General features: G+C 40.6%; 1 protein-coding gene across 4 annotated transcripts in view; it reads left to right on the forward strand.

Annotated features, from left to right (window-relative positions):
* Nucleotides 1-19,690, forward strand: part of pkp4 (plakophilin 4) — a 77,480-nt gene that overhangs the window by 12,095 nt on the left and 45,695 nt on the right. For 3 of the 4 annotated variants that reach the window (XM_022741356.1, XM_022741358.1, XM_022741357.1), the window contains exon 2: nucleotides 3,474-3,607. In XM_022741356.1, the coding sequence (XP_022597077.1) occupies nucleotides 3,479-3,607 (129 nt within the window). In that variant the 5' untranslated portion in view covers nucleotides 3,474-3,478. Of the gene's footprint in view, nucleotides 1-3,473; nucleotides 3,608-5,319; nucleotides 5,354-19,690 lie in introns of those variants that run through there. The other variant, XM_022741359.1, reaches the window with a different exon arrangement.

Consider the following 19,690-nt stretch of genomic DNA (forward strand, 5'->3'; position numbering starts at 1 on the left):
AATAACCTGGTTTCCTGTGTGTATGTATAACGTAGCCTGTGTGATGGCTCATATTTGATAAGCTGCTGCGGTGCTCCTTGGGGAAGGTGACACAAGGCACAGGTGGCTTTCAGATGGATCAGAGAACTTATGAATCCACGTCTGTAGGTGAAATTGATGCAAGAAGGCAGTGTTTGAATCCGGAACAGTAAATCTGTCTCAACTCTCTTTAGCGTCATTCCCTTTAGAACATACTCTCTCATTCATATTTTACACCTGAACAGATTTGTAAACACTGCTGCACAGTCGATTCCACTTCCTTTTCCTTCCTTGCATCTTAGGCCACGTTTAGTTTGGGAAACAGAGAGTCACGGAAAGAGGGGTTGTATAAGAAGCTCCAAGGAGTGGCCGCAGTCTGAGGTCAGTAGATCAGACCACTTGATCCAACGAGTCAGGGTGGGGTCAGACTAAGACTTTTCTTGGCAACCTGGATTATAATACTTTAAAGAGGAGATTTACTAGAATCTTTGACTAGAATTAGTGTCTTGTAAAAGATGTTTATTATTTCATGTTGAAACCTTTCACTGAAAGAAATTGTTTAAACACTCAGATTTTTTTTTGACATGTAACACTCTAAGATCTTGTTGTATACAGTGTGTTTGTCTTCTGCTTAGTCAAGGAAAATAACCATAACGGTAATAATTAGACACTGGTTTGCCTCTGTTCAGACCAGAATGAGGTCATCTTTACTCAGTGGGAACTACGCAGTATAGTCCTTAGGCATCAATGTTATGACAGCCTTGAAGGCTGCACAGTTTGGGCCCACCTCCTTAGCTTTTTCACATCCTTCTGAGCCTTGTGTTTGCTCCTCAAATTGTCTAAGGTCTTGACATACCAAAGTTTTTAACTGCCAGAGAGTTCAGTGAGGCTATTTTTCCTTTCTGCATTTGGAGGGAAACACAAAGAGAAATGCTGAAGAACCAGTCAGCCGTGTGCTTATAGGACTGTGGTAGGTTGGCAGCAGAATCTTTGTCTTCACTCCAATCTCAAAGCTGCTGAGAGCAAAGCAGAGTGAAATCATTCTGGACCAGATGTAATGGGGAATTTCAGAGGTAGGCTCAGATACACATCGCAATTTTTCTTTGCTTAATGGTGCCTTCGATAGGGTTTGCTTTCCTCTTTGTATGTTGTTTTTACTGTGGCTCCATTTCCTACAGTGTGCTTAGTGTGCAGTTTCCTACAGGCAAGTTTAGACTGCAAAGAGAGATTCATTTGGACTGATTATATACACAGATTTTGGTTATGGCAAGGAATTTTCTTTTTTGATAGGAGGCTGTATTGTATCAAATGAAATAGTGAAGGGTTACAGAAAGGTCAAGTATGTAGAGGCCCATTTATACCTAATCTAGGGTGATTTAGATGACAATTACCATAACGATGCCTAGCTAACATAACTGCACACCTCTCATTGTCCCTCTTGTGTGAACATCCTGAGGGACACAGCCGAAAGGATTTTATCCACCCCAACCGGGTTGGCAACCTCTGACAGTTTTAGAATTTGTGCTCTGTCAGTCCTGTCTGTGTTGTTCTCGTATGTGTTCGTCAGGGAGGAGGAGTTCTGTCAAATTCAAACAGCTTTTCCCATTTCCTGTTTCTGCGTTTTGTGGGAATAAAGTGCCATATCCCTGATTCAAAAGCTGCAGTGGAGGTGGGAGGGAGTCAGGGCGGTTTATTGCAACACTATGAATGAGTCGGAAAGGAATTTAGGAGACTGACCGGGGAATACATGGAATATCCTGTGTGGACTATCATACTTGGTAGTAGTAAAACCTTATCTGCTGTTTAACACCAGGACTGGCACATGACTTGGTTCAGCTCAGCACCTTGAAAGGCTCACTGTGTCTTGATGACAGACTCCCAGAATACCTCAGGGTCACATTTCATTTAAATGTTTGGGGGACCTCCCACATACTTCATGCCTCCCCACCACCACCACTTACTGCTTCATCCCAGGCCAAAAACCTTTGTGTTCTCACTGTAAACAAACTGGCTGTCAGCCTCAGCAAAAGAATTCAGTACTCTTATGAGATGCATTTACATGACAGTATATGACCCTTACACTCATTAAAATGATTTTAAATGTCTGTCTGTGCTAACTCAGTGAAACTACTGTATATGAGGTCTTCAAGTCAACCTCTGGATGCAAGAATGGATGACGGATACTATTCTAGAGACTTTCATGGAGGAAATAATAAGTTATAATGCTAGTGGCAGGGCTATTTTGTAAATTATTATATGATTATTTCATCGTGGTTTACGCAGCAATTTTCCACCATGTGAAGACGTTGTTGTCCCATTACAACATGCATCATCTTGGCTGAATTTTGTCTGGTTTAGTAGAGTACATCATGTAGGTCAAAATATATGTGTAGAAACCAGGGGGTGGAATGTGTCTTTATATTCGTATCTTGAAGATGACAGCAGCAGTGGATCTCTAAGGCTGTAAATGTCATAGTAAAATCCCTGTTTCCCTGAAGTCACATAGCTCCTGTGTTATTGGACGCCTTGCTCTTGTCTACTGCTGCAGCCCTGAGCTGTGAGGAAGCTATTGCAGCCTTTAGCTGCACTGTCTGGCTCAACAGGCTCCTTCTAGTAAATATGGATCCACCTTGAGCAGCGTTCCCCTGACACTCTCCCTGTCAACAGATATAATGAGACCATAACTATTCGTTCTATTTTCTCATTTCAATCCCGGACAAGAGGCCAGAGAGAGCGAAGGATACAGGAACACCTTAACTCTTCTGTCGAGCTGCTGACTTGTTTTTTGTTTCCTTTTTTCAAAGGCCTGCTCTCACTCATTTCCTGCAACCTCTGCACTGTATCTAATACAAAAACACATAGTTTTCACCTGCATGCACGTATGCTTTTAGGGCAGCTTTTGCATAGTGTCGATTTGAATTGTTTTGTGGTTTCACTAGGATCATTGGCTATTGTTATGTTTGTGTTATATTTTTTTACGTCACTGCATTAAAATCACAAATCATTTTTTTACTTGTGTGTTTTTTCAAAGCCATATGGCATTGATTTGCACTGTCACAGACATGAAACATTGACTATCTTTTTCTCATTGGGCCATATGGCATGTGTGGGTGTGTGTTTGTGTATTGCTGGTGGTGGCGTGTGACCATTGATAGTCACTTCTCAGCATTGTTCGCCCGTGTGTATTGAGGAGGGATTGACTAAGTGTGTATTTACGAGTGGAGTGCGTTTGCACATACATGCACACAGTCTGGTATGTGTGTACAAGATTGTTTTGTTTTGTTTTTTTGCTTTGTTTTGGGTTTTTTTTTTTCAAGGGAGTGCCTGTGGTGACCACATTATGCTGTGTGTGTGTGTGTGTGTGTGTGTGTGTATGTGTGTGTATGTGTGTGTGTGTGTGTGTGCGTGTGCGTGTGCGTGTGCGTGTGTGTGTGCCCGCGCGCACATCCATGTAGGAGGAATGCCAGCTCCTGAGCAGAGCCCAGGCACGGAGGAGGGGCTTCTGCTGACCATCCGCGACAGTTCAACTGGCCGCAACATGGAGGCTGACAACACCGCCAACAACATCCTGGCCTCTGTGAAAGAACAGGTAGAGTGTTTTCTTGCATTCATACTGTGCTAAGAGTGAAATGATTCATGTTACATGTCACATATGGCACTGTTTTTGTGTTTATGTGCCATCTACAGTGGGATCTAAAAGTCTGAGATCACGTTCAGACAGTGATATAAATATATAAAACACTAAATTATCTGGTGACAGTACATTGCACATTATACTATGTATGTGGAAATTTTTCGTTTGTGTCACGCACCCTTTTCTCGTTGCAATCATATAACTGTGGCCCAGAGCATAGGCGGCAGCAGGGGCGGCCTTATCTGGCTTAACCCTCAAATGTTTTCAGCAAAGACGCGTATCTTAACTCACATCACATGACCAACACAGAAGTTGCAATGCCCTATATGCCACTGGTTGCTGTTCCTGGGGGCAGTTCTTTTGCTCAGCCCCTGTCACTGGAGCAACAGCTGGGAGAGTTTCCAGAGACCATCTTTTATGCCCTGACAGTCAGGCCACCAACATAAAATAAACACAAAACCTTACAGCTATGTTTAGCTAGAACTAAGCTGTAAAAGCTTTGTGTTCACTTAAGTGTGTAACTTGTCCATAGTATTACAGTTGGCAGTGCATTTTATGTGTGCGCACATTGTGTGTCTACATGAACATGTAGGCTGATCGTTAAACATAAACATGTCTCAGAAAGCCAGGCAATGTAACAGACACTGCCTTGTTGCTGGTAATGATGATACACGGCATAGTTGCACAGAGCCCAGTGTAGAAAGTTGTTTTTTATCTGCATGTGGGATGGTGACATTTTTGTTGATAGCAGGACTATGGTCAGAGTTTACTTGTCTACTTTTTTGTCTTGATTAATTGAAGTGGAATAAGCCTGACTAGGCTATTGGTTGTTTATTGCCTGTGGTCATGGCCTGGCTTGCATCAATGTACAACCAGGAAGATCATCTCCTGCAGGGTTTGTGAGCTTGTGGAGGGACATGCCCTCTGACTCACTCCATCTCTGCCCGCCTCTCTGTGATTCATCCACGCTCCCCTCTGGTACACACACACATACACACTCTTCTTTCCTTTCTGGCTTCGTTCCAGTCCTCCCATATTCTTGGGAATCTAGCACAGGGCAAACTGGGCTAAAGAGATTTTGCTCATTATTGATGATGTTAATTTCTCTCTGTGTCACCTCCCATTTTTCTCCCTGAATGACACTTTAAATGAACTACACATTCAAATGAATTAAATGCGTTCTCTAGTATTTTCAATCAAATAGCCTAGATAAATCCCATTTAGGCTTAATTCAGGAAAGTGTGTTTTGTTTACATGAGTGAGGAAGGAAGGAAGGAAGGAGGGAGCACCTGTCGATGTCACTTCCTTCCCTAGAGTATTCCTCAGTGGCTTGTCCGGTTAGAGCAGATATCCATGCAGGCGAACAGGAAGAGCGAGCACTCTGCCTGAGCTGTTGCTTTTAGAGTGACTCGCTGAAGACATGCCTCAGAAGGGGATTCCTGCTAAATTGTCAAGACTGTGAAATGATCGTTCTCCTCAGTATTTAACAGAGTTGGAAAGGCAAATAAGAGGGTGAGTGAGTGAAAATCAGAGGAGGTGAGAGAACAGGCTAGTGTGAGTGTGTGGCTGTGCCCTTGCGTAACGTTTTTCCTGTGATTGTTGAGAGGCAGACCTTCGAGGGATCCTGCTGTTGCTGTAAACATGCAATTGCTGTAGCTGTGGCCACAGTTAGGGCTGGGGCTTAGGATGACTGGGTGTTTGGTAAGTGGTTACTCTATGGCTCTCTTATCTTTTTATTTTTTGTATTTTTTTCTCTGTTTCCCTTTGCTGAATTCCCTTCCTTCAGTTTTCTTGTTCGCTCCTTGTCTTCCTGCATTTTTCTCTCTCTCTTTCCAAACTTCTGTTGCTGTCACTGCTGCAGTTACAGCTGCACAGGCTTTGCCCAGATGCCCAAACAAGGAGAGATTCACCGGAATATTATGATTGCATGCTCCCTGTGTGTTCATTTGCTTGAACTTATGTCCTCTCTTTTTTCCCTCCTGGCTACTAACAAGCCCCAGTCTTTTTGCCATTAATTTGAGGGTTTGGTTTTGTTGTGCTGCAGCCCCTGGTTAATAGACTACTGACTTTGCTCTGTGCTTCTTTAATGGCACTGATCCACCATCAGAATGACATCCATAATGGTTTATTAGACCCCATTTAAGTGTTTAAATGTCAGTGTTTCTCGTTGCACATTCCTACTCAACACAATATCTTTCAAACCTCAACCACAAAGCGTAAAACCATACTGTAATTCAGAATAAACTTTACAAATTTCCCCTCTTCAGTATTTATTATCTCATCAAAATTTAATTTAACCGAAGGGGGTGATTCAAGGATTATCTAAGACCTGTATTTTTATCTGTTTCATTTTAAGAGTAATTGAAGCAGTGGGAGGCTGTGGCACTCATCCAGTTTGTCTTTTGTGTTGATTCAGCAATCATAATGCTCTTGTGTGTCTTGTTGGTGTATTTTACTTTTGTTTTATATCATTGCAAAAACCACAAAAAAACACATATTCTTGGTATTTATTTTATTTTGAATTCGAAAAAGATGTGCAAGTAGTTCAGATAAGAATCATTTTGAAGTAGAAACAACAGTTTGTGGTAATTTTTTTTTTTTAATTAAATCAAGTAAGTCTGGCATCATAATCACTAGCTCTTTTGCATCTTCTCCCTTTACTTCACTTACTTTCTGTTACTGAAAGCATAATCTGGGAGGACCTGATCCTCTTTTCTAAACTGTTCTAGGAAACAACAACATTGTCATGCATCAAATCTGAGTAAAAATATGATTGAAAATGTTTCTTATTTTTGCAACAACAAACTTAAATCTTATGAGGTGATTGATTTAATGTAATCTGACATGGATGGCAGATACAGCTTCACTAGATGTCAGATTGCTGCCTCAATATTGACATGACAGCTGAATGTGTATGTAGCTTTTTTCTTCTGTGCTGTAAATCCCAGTTATTCTCTGCTTCCTTGACTCAAAAAATGGCAGGTCAGGGCTAAGGCTGGGTGATAATTCTATATTATTAATATTAAGCAACAGTTCCCAATGGAAAAGTATCACAACAATAAGAACATATTTTTGTTACAGTTTTACAAAATTCTGGATGACAGTGCCGACATCACACAGTGCTCAGGCGCTCATAGAATAGTGTAATGTGCATTAAAACGATGTGAAATTGCATGTGAATGTGCATGATTGTTATAAGCAATGAAGTTAATCAGTAAAATCTCTAAACTGTCAAGATGTGATTTACAGAGAACACCAAAAGCTTGTCAGTGACTGATGACAAAGCTGACTGTCCTTAATTAGAATATAATGCTCCAAATGAAATCACAGTCACACTATCACAGGGAGATTATTTTGTCATAACATTTTCAGCGTTCTGTAAATTTGAGTTTAATTAATTTGCACTCCTCTCCTTCAGTGATAGCAGACTTTGGAAAAATGCAGGGTTGACAAAAACAAAGCAGGTAGTAATGAAGGAGTGTTTTTTCCTACATGTAAGCATCTATTATTACAACCTCCACCGGTGGAAACTAGACACATTGTGGTATTGAAATGAATGGATGAATGTCAGAATCTGCATCAGTATCAGTATTGGTATTGGCTGAATAAAACCCCTGCATATTACAGTAATGAGACGCCAGCAAAACCATTCAGTATTGTCCATCCCTTGTAAATTGCTGTGAACTATCCAGAATATTTTTGCATAATTTGGCCCTTGGTGCCGCAAAGAGTTGAAGAACTCCTCAAGTTGGATTTTACTACATCTTAAATTTAGAGTCCTTTTCTCCCTTGTGTCCAATGTGCCCTACAATGAATGCTGGTAGAGGTTCAATGTAGTGCTCAGTGGTCCTGTTCAGATGTGGCATTAACATGCGTCTTCGGTGGTCCAATCACAAGTGGACAGCTCTAAGTAGATGAGTTCACACCTGGCATTAGAATGAGTCTCCACATGTGTCTGTAGAGACCACTTAAGATCGGTCACCATTTCCAAGTTGCTGCTTTGCACTGCTAAAATCCTGATTTTATAATCACAATCTCATCTGACAAATCATCAAACACATAAATTAAAGACAAAGATTTAGCTGTTTTTGGCTATATAGACTATAAAAATGAACGCTTAGAGAAAAAGTTGGATGCAACAGAATATCTTTCTTATTTTGTGTGTCACACAGCGTACAGCTTCGGTCTGGGTAAGAAACTGCTGCTCAGCCTCTCTGCCACTCTCTGAACTCTCTCTGTGGAGACACTAGAGAGGGCATTATTGGCGACTCTCTTCTAAATAGCCACGGTTTGTCCAAAAGGTCACTATATTTTTCACTGTTTTTTTTGTTTTTTTTTTTTTTTTTTTCTTCAAATCTCAATCTAGAGACAAATGCGCAAAGTTTGCAACAGTGCAGCCTGTAAATGCCCCCCTAATAGAAACTGGTGGCTAATGGTGAAACTCCAACTCAGTCACTTGACATCTGGCTAACTTGTGGTGGATGTATGATCGCTCAACTCTTTCACTCAGTCAATTTGTCACTCAGTCAGTCAGTCACAGATATTCGCAACTATATGGCTGGCCCCCCTGTCGCGGTCCAGCCAAAAGCACAGAATCAATTTGTAGCGTTCAGTGTAGATATTGTGGCAGGCCACCATAAATAAATAAATGTATTGACACACTGTGTAGAAGTGTACAAGTATTTTCGGTTCATTATTAAAGTGTGGCATTTCAAATTAGACTGTGAAAGAGGCCCAGACCATAAGTCCTCAGTGCATCTTGGGTGCATTCACACCCGTACTAAGAGCTGTCCACTTGTGATCGGATCACCTGAGACACATGTTAATACTAGGTCTGAACAGGGCCACTAATACTGAAGTGTGTTGATGGCCACATTCAATCAAGTGTCTTTTAACCACCAGGTCATGAGCATTTTACAACTATTTAATGAATAAAATGGTTCACTGCATTTTGTCTGAGACAAGACTGAGTGTCTTTATATGCACATAAAAAATACCATACCATTGCCTGATTTAGAGACCTATCTAAAGTGGTTGAGTCTATTCACTGTAAAGAACCTATGTTTACAATGTCAAATACTTGAGACATTTTATCCTGCAAGAATTTAAATAAATATATAAATAAATATTTCACAAGAGCAGAACATTTTAAAAATGTCATAGATGGACATTGACTGATATTAAATGTTGTTAGGACATTAAAATGTGTCTTTTAGAATAATCTGAAAGGTAATTGGTGTTTCTTATAGATAATCTGATTCTGCTAGGGTATTTTTCTACCGAAATAATATGCAAATTTAATGCAACTTTCCAACTTCTGGATGAAACAAGATGCAAATCAAAATGTGATTCCAACAACTACTGGTAAGGAGTCTGAAGAAAGGATTATATCCTCAAAAGGTCAGTTATGAAGTTACCCAAACAAAAGTGATTTTTACTTTTTTACGACTTCCCTCAAAATTAGGGAGAGGTGCTGGTAGGGCTGATGTTATGAGTATATTGAATTATCTCAATGAATGAATGGTATCTTTTCAGTGCATGTGTTGGGTCATGTTTTGTACATTTTCTCTACCTGAGTTAGCCTGGGAATTATAATTACATTAAACTGCTGGGCTCCTCTGTTCAGAATTAACCCATACAAAGGCTACAATCACACACTAACTGTGATTAGTTAGTTACATGAGATTCATTGTACTTACAGGTTCATCAGATGACTAGGCAAAAAATTAGCCTTTCTGAGCTATTTAGAAGTGAGTCCCTGTTTTGTTCGTATTGTGCACACTCACAAGGATGCACAAGCATGCACACAGGTGAGGCAATGCAGATATGTGCTGCCGGTCTCACGCTATTTGGCTGCTTGACGAGGATAACACGCAAATAAGACAAGGGAGAAGAATACTACAAGGTAGCAAACATAGATTTAAGCAATGCTGTGTTTAAGATGATTGTAAAACAATCAGGTTTGCAAATTTTATGAGGAGGGACATTTTGTTAAATCCCTGGACTTATCATTCATGTGTTTATATACACAAATCTAAATGCAAATTGTGTAGCATGAAAACTAGGCTGTAGATGTGGGAGTATCCTAGCAGTTGCAACCAGCACCATATTCAACAGCCTGAGGACAAGCCAAATTCGATTTTGAACGAGAATACTGGAGGCCTTAGGTTGTCTAATAAGAGAGCCTTTGGCAACCACTGAGCAGCTGACAGTGAGTGTGAGGTCAGGTCATTAAAGAGCATTTCATTGATCACTCTGCCCTCATCTTTGCTTCCTACCACATATCCCCAGAGAGGAATAGCTACAGGAGCGAGGGGCCCTTTAGTTGTGTCAGCTTTGATTTTTATCCTCACCAAGCCCTCCTTAATGTACACATACATGTTCAATGGCTTCTCAGTATGCCTGTTTTAGTTATGTTTGTGTTACAGCATCAGTAGGCTGGAGAAGCAGAAAAAGAGGGAGGAATGATTGATGTTGATGAAGCTTGTGCCTTCCTGACAGCTCACACATTGTTAGACATAGGGTAAACCCGCTATGTATAGTTGATATTAACTAAAGCCTTGAAATGTCAAGGCTTATTACAGGAACATCATACGTTTGAACTTATTCAATTCAGTTTTATTTGTATAGTGCCAAATCATAACATACACTATCTCAGGGCATTTCACAGGGTTAGGTGAAGACCTTACAATATTATAGAGCGAAACCCAACAGTTCCCAAACTCTTGGCAACAGAGGGGAGGAAAAGATTCAGTATAAAAAGTTGTGTGTTTGAGCAGGTTGAGTGTTTTTGAACTAATGTCTGAGATTAAAGTGGGAATTGACGACTTTTCTCCCCTAGTGTTTGTAAGTGGTATTGACGTTGGCACTGCTGTCACTAAAAATACATTGCACCACTGTTCATTTTAGAAAGGTCACTGCCAGGATACTTGTTATTTTTTCAGATTATCAAACGGACAAGGAATCATTTGTTTCTGGTTGCCAGCGCTAGTGTTGGCAACTTGCCATGTTTTGAATTAAATGTATGTGTTTCTGTCTGTGTTCCTTTGTGGAGAAGGGTCATGATCAGCAAGTACCTTTTGATGTTTTTATGTCAGTAAGGGCTTCAGAAATGGACAGAGGTGGGAGTTGAATTTGTTCTTTATCCTGTCTGCTTTGCGGTGAGACTTGCACTCTAACGGAAAAGCAATTCTGTGGTCAAATTAGTCCTTCCAATGTAAAGCGCTGTTGATCAGATAATTCCTTGTATCAAGATTGTGGTTCTTTCTCTTGGAAACGCTGTGTTTTGGTGTGCTCCTGTTCCTCCTCTATTATGAGGCTTTGCCCTCAGAGTAATGCTGTTATTAGCTGTGCCTGAACATGCCTATATGTACCACACGAGTGGCAAAAAGGGCCTCATAGGCTCGCTGCACCATGGTGTTTCAACACACCGCCTCCCAGAAAACACCACAGTGGAATTTTCCCACTTTGTTGGAGTCCATTACACATGAAAAATCTGTCTGCCGCCTGCTTCTCCCTGGCAAACTGGAGTTACACTCTGTGACCCTGTTTTCATCTGAATCAGGCACAGACACACAGACAGGGTCCAGCGTACTTTGCAAAGCCCATGAGCTGACCTTGCTTTGAGAGCTACAACTCCAGCACTCTCTTAAAGGCTTGATGAGCTGGCTGAAATATTACCCACTTGAGATACCGATGCTAGCCTCTGTCTTGTTTTAATGAAGCCAAAGTCATCTTTGTCTAAGTGACCCAGCTTAAGGAGTTAATAGTTCAAGTCAGGGCAAAGCTTCATGCCAGTGTTCTTGCCATTATGCATTTCCACACCATAAGCGCAGCAAAAAGGTTGAGTTTTTTCTGCAGGTGATATTGTTCATTTTACCTCCATAGGCGATATATAAGGACTCTAATTACAATCGACTAGTGATTTTCTCCACTCCTCTGGGTCTTATCTGCCTTCCTCTCCCTGGTGCTGCCGCTGTGACACAGGCAAGGAGAAATCTAGAGGCATAAGCATTCTGGCCTCGATTATAGTCATAAAAATGGAAGCCTGGCTCTGAGCAATTACCCCATGGGGGAGTAGAACAAGTATGAGAGGGAAAGAGTGAGACAGATTCAGAGGGGAGGGATCCAGGTGAAGGAGAGTGCTCAGATATACAGAGGAAAGACAAAACGCTCATATAGAGGCAGGGCGCAGAGGGTGGTGAGTGAAGGGAAAAGGACAAAAGTGAGAGTGTGAGCATGATGGAGAGAGGCAGTCAGAGTGGCTGTCACCTGTGAATGGTTCTCTAAAGCACTGTGGCAGGAGGCTGTCAACATAGAGGAAAACAGAAAAGAAGGAGAATAGGAAGAGGAGATAATCTGCTCCCAATGTGACATGATGTCAAAGGAGTGTGTGTGTCTGGCCTGGCACAGCCCTGGGAGATCTCCCTCTAACTTGCCTGTTAATACTCATCACCATCACTGTCATCATCATCATTATCACTATAATCATGCCATCGTCAACAGCACACACAGAGGAACCACCGGGTCACTGGGGAGCAGTAGTTGTACTTTGGGAAAGTGGTAGCACAGTAAATACTGTTGAGCTGTCCTTGGAATGGCACATGTCCACTGAGTTAGTTTAGGAAGTTTACAGGTGTCTCCGTGTCATCCTCTGCCCAAACACGCAGATGAGTTTCTCTAAATGACTGATCCTGAGCTAATTGCATATGTCACTGCAGTCTTTGTTCACTACAGCAACCTCCAGACTGACAGTCCCTAGATTGCTTACTCTCCTCATTTTGGCCGGGAGCAATGTTCTTTTTGTCTGACACAACGCTATTGATCTCTCAGTGGAATTGTATGTTCACAGGTCTACATGAATTGTGCTGGCTGTGTGATTGCACTGCTGCAGCATTTTGGCTTTTTGTTCCAATCGAGGAGATACAGATTGCCTTTGTGAGTTACACTCATTTACTGGCACTATGCCTTGGCATTATTATCAACAGCATCACGTAAGAGCTTTTGTTGAGGTTCAACAGCTTGTAGCTGCACAAAACAGCAGCAGGTCTAGTACATAACTTAAATCAAAAGACCTAGTAGATGAAGAAAAAAAAATGTTGGATTTTAGGGAAAGGGAAAGACTTTCGTATTTTGCAGCTGTAGATCCAGTTTTTGAATCCAGACATTTACATGTGTATTAATGACACCAATGACAAGATGATGCTGTTAGATTAGAGACTTTAGAAGCCAGTTTTCACAGTATGTGAGAGACATGGCCTCACACACCAATGACTTGTCACATTGTGCTTTTGAAGTCAGGTTTAACAAAGAAAAAAAAAGAAGAGAAATTGTGTCCACTGCTAGACAGAACTAAATTAGAAATTATTTTAAATGATGCCACATATTGCTGCTTCCACTTGAACTAGTAATGGTGCATAAATTGTACTTTTGAAGTGGAATTATGTGCGAACCCCACACTGTGAATGCTAATGAGGCAGAAATGCAAAGGTATTTACTGAACTTTTTTAAATTCAGAGACAAAAGAACTCTCATCAGCCGTCGCCAACGTGTTCCCTCTGTTTGCCCAAAACAACCTGTTCCAATCACACCTCAACAACCAGGGCTACAAAAAACAAGCATTTTTAGATGACTTAGTAACTGTAAATGAGCTAAGACTGCCAAAGTGGATGGACAAATAAATGTTAAACTCTTGACAACAAAAAGAATTTGTGAGGAAAGTTGTTGGATCTGTTAATGAGGACTGACACGATTTTTCTTTCACTCCCCCCCTTGTACAGTCTCTCCTCTATGTCTTTCTTATTGACAGTCTTTCTTTTGTTGTCAATCTCTTTTGTGGAAAGCACTGACTGCAGCAATTGCCAGTACAGATGACAGCTCCTTTAATAGCATTCACCACACAAATGACAGTTTCTTTAATGGCATTTTCATTATGAAGGGAAATTTTAACTTCCTTTTCATGTTCAAGTATAGAGGAAAATTATGTTCTTGGGAGTCTGACTCATCTTTTATCTGAAATGTTACCAACATAAAATTATTTTTAGAGTGATAAGGTCTAGATCAGAGGATCATAGTTAGATTTTTTTTAAATAAGCAGCTAACATTAAGATAGTTTACATTGTTAGCCATTACTATGACCTTGCTGACAGTGATGATGATATAAGAAATAATTTTTCCATAAAGTTAAAGCAATTGCAATTATGTTGTTTTTTGCAAGCACCAAATCATAGACAGTCAAATTGTGCTGGTACTACATAGAGGTCACCACGGTGGTAAAGCCAGCAATGACTCAGATCTGCACCAGCAAGCCAAATCTTTTAGGAACCGAACTCCTACAAAAGGATTATCCTGCTTTTACCTTAAATTCCATGTCTATATATACAACTGCAGTGTATCAATTTGCTATTAACAGAAGGATTAAAAAAATAATAATTTTAGCAGCTATGGAAGTTTTCTGCTGTAAATCCTTATAAGGCCATGTTAGAAATCCTGGCAGAAATTATGTCCTATTGTAAACTTACTTTTCCATTATCTGAGAGTGAATGATGTTTCACATTTCTGTTTGTGGCTTCTTGTCACATTATCAGCTTATACAGTATAAAAGCTCTGGTGCAGCTGTGGGTGCTAAAGCAATTTTCTCGCTCTGATTCCACCTATAGCTATGCCTGCAGCTGTACACTCTCTTACCTCAGCGAGCCACTTTACTGTATTTTTAAACGCCCTCACTCCAACATGGTTATTGTAATTCTGCTATGGTGGCATGACGCTGCAGCCAGTTTCCTAAAACCTCAGTATTGTAACAAGGTGACTTTGTGGCAGTTTGTGTAAGTAATTGCACTGCGTGGTTCCTAGAGGTCTGGTCACACAGCCTGTTCTGAGGCCCATTCTCTTTGTTCAAACCTCGGGCCTGCTGCAGAAATCCTTTAACCTCTGCTGTCATTCTCCCACTGCGCAGCAGAGTTGGGCTCTTGTTGGAATGCGTCTGCCACGCTGCAGTGAGGGTGCAACACTGTCAAGCCTCATTGCCGCTTAATGAACAAACATATTTCTGGTAGATTCTCATCTTTGGTTAAGAGGAAAAGCCATCTGCACTAGTTATGCAAAATGGATCTGAGCATCACAAATGAACATGTAGCCCTTTCTTTCCAGGCCCAGGCTGAAATCACAGCACCACCAAAGCACAATGTACCACAGACTCACATGGGTTGTGCTCGAGGTAACAAGAACTATTACAGATAAGATCTCAAGTCTTAATTAATAGAGAGATTTGGACACTCACTACTAAGGATTAGGCAAAGATTGCTCTGATGTATACCTCACAATTATTATTCTGTCATATACAGGAAGGTGCTGAGTAACCAAGAATATTCAAGCATAAATTCACACAGCACTGCCTCTGCATCACATTATCCTAATTCATCATCCTGTATATGTCTCATGTATTATGTTGTAGGTTCCCTGTTTTATGCTCACAGGGTGATGATGAATTTGCCCAGTAACTAGGTTATATCTATGATGGATCTCATGTGACGCGTGAGTGCATTCCCATCGAGACATGCCAGTTAGATAGATGGCATCACAAATCCTTGTGTATGTTTTGTGAATAATTTGGCCGAATGTACATGTAACTTTGCAACCACACTAGTTACAAATGAATACTGTGTGTTACATGCGTTTGTAACAAACAAATGGACAGCAGTAAGGAAGCAGACTGATTTGGAGCAGAGGTGTAGATGTTATTTATTATATTATCCGCCATAAAGTTAAACTGACCATTCTCACTGTTCTCTGAAGGGGAAGGGCCAACCAGAATGTAGCATCCATCTTTCAAGTCAAAATATTTGATCATTTCTTTTGGAAAATCATTTAAAGCTTTAGCAGACAGTGAATTCAATCATAAGATTTCATTTTGTCTAAATACAAAAAAGTCTTCCATAATCAATCTTTACTTGCCCAACAAAGCATTAGAATGCATTAAAATGTATTGGATAATATATTCAATTTGCCAAAATTGAGAGTTGTAAGCAGAAATACGTCACGGTTTAATGCAGGGCTCCCACATGTTAACATTTTCTGTGGTTGTCCAATTGAATTAATGAGTGAGGGAGGAAAACAAAAAATCATGAGTGTGCTGGTTGACCAGTTAGTGTGTGAAAGTGTTTGAATTAATGTTTGAAACTTGCAGGATGGAGAGACCTTTCATTACACCAGACTATCTCCCCTATGTGGGTTGAGGAGCTTGGCTTGATTTACAGCTTAGTGTTTACCCCAGAGTCAGCAGCCTCTCTTTTGTAGGGTTGCTACTTCTAAAAAAAAGTTTTGTTGCAAAAAGGAAATTTATCTTTTTCAAAAACTGGTTAAAATTAAAACATATTTTTTAAATATGGCAAATGAGCAACATCCTTAACATAGATTGGTTTTAGTAAATTGTCAATTTTGTTGCCATTTTACATATATTTTGGTAATATTGAAGGTATCTTTGGATTCCTGTTTGTAATGATGTAACAATGCCATAATGCTGCTTTGTGTGCTAAATTCAAGTACGCTGTATATTAGTTTGTTTACTTATGCAGTTAGGCTGTTTGGAGTGTACTTGGAAGTCAGTGTATGGTAATATAGCTGTGTGACATTTGGGGTTTATGTGTGCTTAAGCCTCTCTTATCTGTGCTGAACCACCGTCTATGTGCTGAACCAGCAGCAGGCAGAAGCCACTTCAGGCATTTCAGATAGGTCTTGTGCTGTCAGCAGCACCCATAGAGATGACATGGGAGTGTGCACGTTGGTAGCGTGGTTTGCTGCCATGTGTCATCTGTTTCTTTAGGGCTCGGCTGAGGACACAAGCGGACAGGATCTGATTCAGCTATGGGACTTTAGGCAGATCAGACCCAACAGGCTCATTGTAATAGCAAATAAAGGCTCCGGAGGCCTTGTTAGTACAGGAAAGCCGGTGGCCCATTGTCCCTGTCCTCTCCTTCCACACTAAGCCTGGTACCGACCAAGGCTGGGCCCACACCCGTTAAATAAGCATAGTCCTTGTTTAGTGGTCATTACTGTTGTGCTCGGCCCGACTTGGTGGATCATTATGCTGAATAGATATGTCCCATTCTATGTAGGGGCCAGGCATGGAGAATGCACTGAATTACACAGAGCAGTGAGAGTTCTCTCTTCATAGTTTATTTGAACCCCACTTACAAGTGTGACCCTGTCCCTGTCTCATCAGACCAAGCCCCATTTTGGCACATAGCCCTGTGCTATCATAAGCTAATTATGGCTATATTGAGTCCATATTCATAATAGTCTTAATGAGTCATGCAGAGTAAAGAAAGTCTATTGAACTATGTGTTAGAGGAGAGAGCGATCACTTAAAAAAAAAAAGCTTTTTTTGCTGAATAGAGCCAGAGGATGTGATAGTAAAGAGGCATGGCAGTAATCCTCAATGCCACCTGAGAAGCCTATAAACTCAGCAAGACAGAAAGGGTGCAGTGTTGTTTAATAGCTGGCTATAGAAGCAGTAAGCCAAGAGTAGGCCACCTGATTCTTGTCATAATCTTGCTTCTCAAAACTGTCAGCCTGATGGAAATTGTGCTACAAAAATGAAAAATGTAATTTAATGAAGGGGATTTTATAATTATACATAACAGTATACCAAAACCAATGTGACACAATGATTGCACGACTAAGAACAGTGCTGCAACCAAATTGTGAAGGCATAGAAAAAACCTGGAGGTCAGAGCTCCATGCAGGAAGCTCTGGACTGCCTCCATACTTCTCCGAGTAAGAAAACAGCAGGGTTGGAGAGGGCATGCAGGCAGGATGCCCGCCTTTGATAGGCTTGGAGCGGCTCTGAATATCAGTAGTGACAGAGACCTCTGTGCCTTATGGCTGCAGCAGATGTCTCTCTTTGCTGTGCTCGATCAAGATCATAGACCATCTAATCAGTGGGACTGAAGGCCAGCCACTTTGTGTGAAATATTAAGAAAGGCATAACTGTTTATTTTTCTCTCGAATGTGACGCTGTATAATGCGAGGTGTGCAGCCCAAGATGAAGTCACTGGACTGGAGAAGATGACACACTGCCAAACAAAACAATTGGATTATGAGCTTAAAAGAAAGAAGGCACAGAAATGGTGGGCCAAGAATAGTGACATTTGCAGGAGCAGGAAATCTCCATCTTCATTCAAAAAGTAAACAGAACAGTTTGGTCTGTTTCTCACCATATGTCTAATCATTTCTTCCATGAGCATCTGCTACATGCATGACATGCTTACTGTGACTGAGTAAGCTTTACACACGCCTGATGATTTTTATGTTTTAGGTGTATGCATGTGTGTTTGTGTGGGGATGAGGGAAAATTCATTTGTATGTTCATTTTTATACTGTTTTGTGAATGTTTCGATTCAGACAATAGCCTTGTGCTCACAGAATACTGTATCTTGTGGGAAGGAACTGCATTCACTTAATTTGAATGTTCACATTTTCTCTCTCTCCTCTTTCTTTTTAATGTGTGTGTCCATATGGATTATCTCCTTCCCTTGTCGCTTTCACCTTATGTTCTTTCTCTTGCACATTGGTGGCAAAATCGTGCACTGGAGTGTTTTCAGATTTGTATCAGGAAGAGGTGAAAGTGTGTTTGAATCATCCCTCCCTTTGTCTCTCTCTTTCTGCATGCATGTGTGGCTCAAGCTCTTGTCACTGTTATTCAATGTCCTATCTCCCTTATACATAAGGCATAACCTTAACTTTTAGCCCTACTTTCATAAAGTCATCTTATTACAATATACCTATATGTATTCAAGATGTAGCAGAAAGAATCTCGTGGAAAACAGACCTCCAACACACATTGCCACATTGTGTTTCACTTTGTAGGGCTATTGAGAGAACAGTTCATATTATTGGTGACCTTGAGGGTCTGTGCGCGTTTCTAAGATTTGGTTAAGTAATTACACAACTAAGGGTTCAGATCTTAAAAACTTTTATAACAGCCGACTTCCTAAAATGATTGCCGTATCAAAAGCAGCTCCTGAATTGAATATGTCCTTCTCCCCTTGACAATTTGCACATATGCAGTGTAGAAATACATTTCAGTATTTTCTATTTTGACCTTTTGCACTGAGTCATATCTGTCTCAAGAAAAGTGAGAATGGAAACAGGGATGATTGGTTGAAATGAAGGGTTGAAATTGGCAATTTTCCTGTGACTAAATCTGTCAGTAGGGTTATTTGTCTCACAGAGAATTGATGGCTCATTTCTTTCTGTAAGTAAACCGGTGTTGTGCCCGCTGTGTCTCTGTCGTGCTTCCAGTATGTGCACTCTTTTAGCTCGTGGGTGTGTATTTGTATCAGGAATAAGACAGCACTGGGATGATCCCTGTTATCCCTCCTGGGGAGTCTGCTTCTTAACACTAGCCTGTGCTGGGCGATAAGATGATTAGGATAATGATCTGGAAGACAAAATATAATCTGGTCAATAATTTTTTGGTGTACAGGAAAGTTACACTGATTTGTGTTGTGTTGGGAAAGTGGCACCTCACAAAGCCAATCAGGAATATTTGCTGTGGTAAGTTGCTGTTAATGCAAACTAAACATTTCCTTCAGCTGCTTCACATTAAAAGCTTTCTACTGATTAACCCTTGGAGGCTTTCATTATTTATTTATTATGCTAGAGGAAACACACTGTGTTTGTCATGAAGATTAGCGTTGCTTTGTTAGCTGCAGTATTTACATACTTATTCTGTGCTAATTTGTCAGTCATTTGGTTTTACGTATTGCAAAAGGAGAATATTATCAGAGGATACGGCCACAGTGAGCTGCAGGCTTTTACTCTGGTTTGTGCAAGTCATCATACCATCAAACCTTCACCATGTCATGAAAGTAAATGATAACTTTTATTGTACCATCCTGTCCTCTCTTATATTTGATACATAGACATTTTCTTTGAAATGAATAAAGCTCTGCTTATCGTATTTGCACATACACACACCACAAGATGTTATCAGGGTTGCTCATGGCACTGCATGGGTATCCCAGCCACATGAAAAAT

The sequence above is a fragment of the Seriola dumerili genome, unplaced genomic scaffold (assembly GCF_002260705.1).
Source record: "Seriola dumerili isolate Sdu_G_001 unplaced genomic scaffold, Sdu_1.0 BDQW01000052.1, whole genome shotgun sequence".
In the NCBI taxonomy this organism is placed as follows: Eukaryota; Metazoa; Chordata; class Actinopteri; order Carangiformes; family Carangidae; genus Seriola; species Seriola dumerili.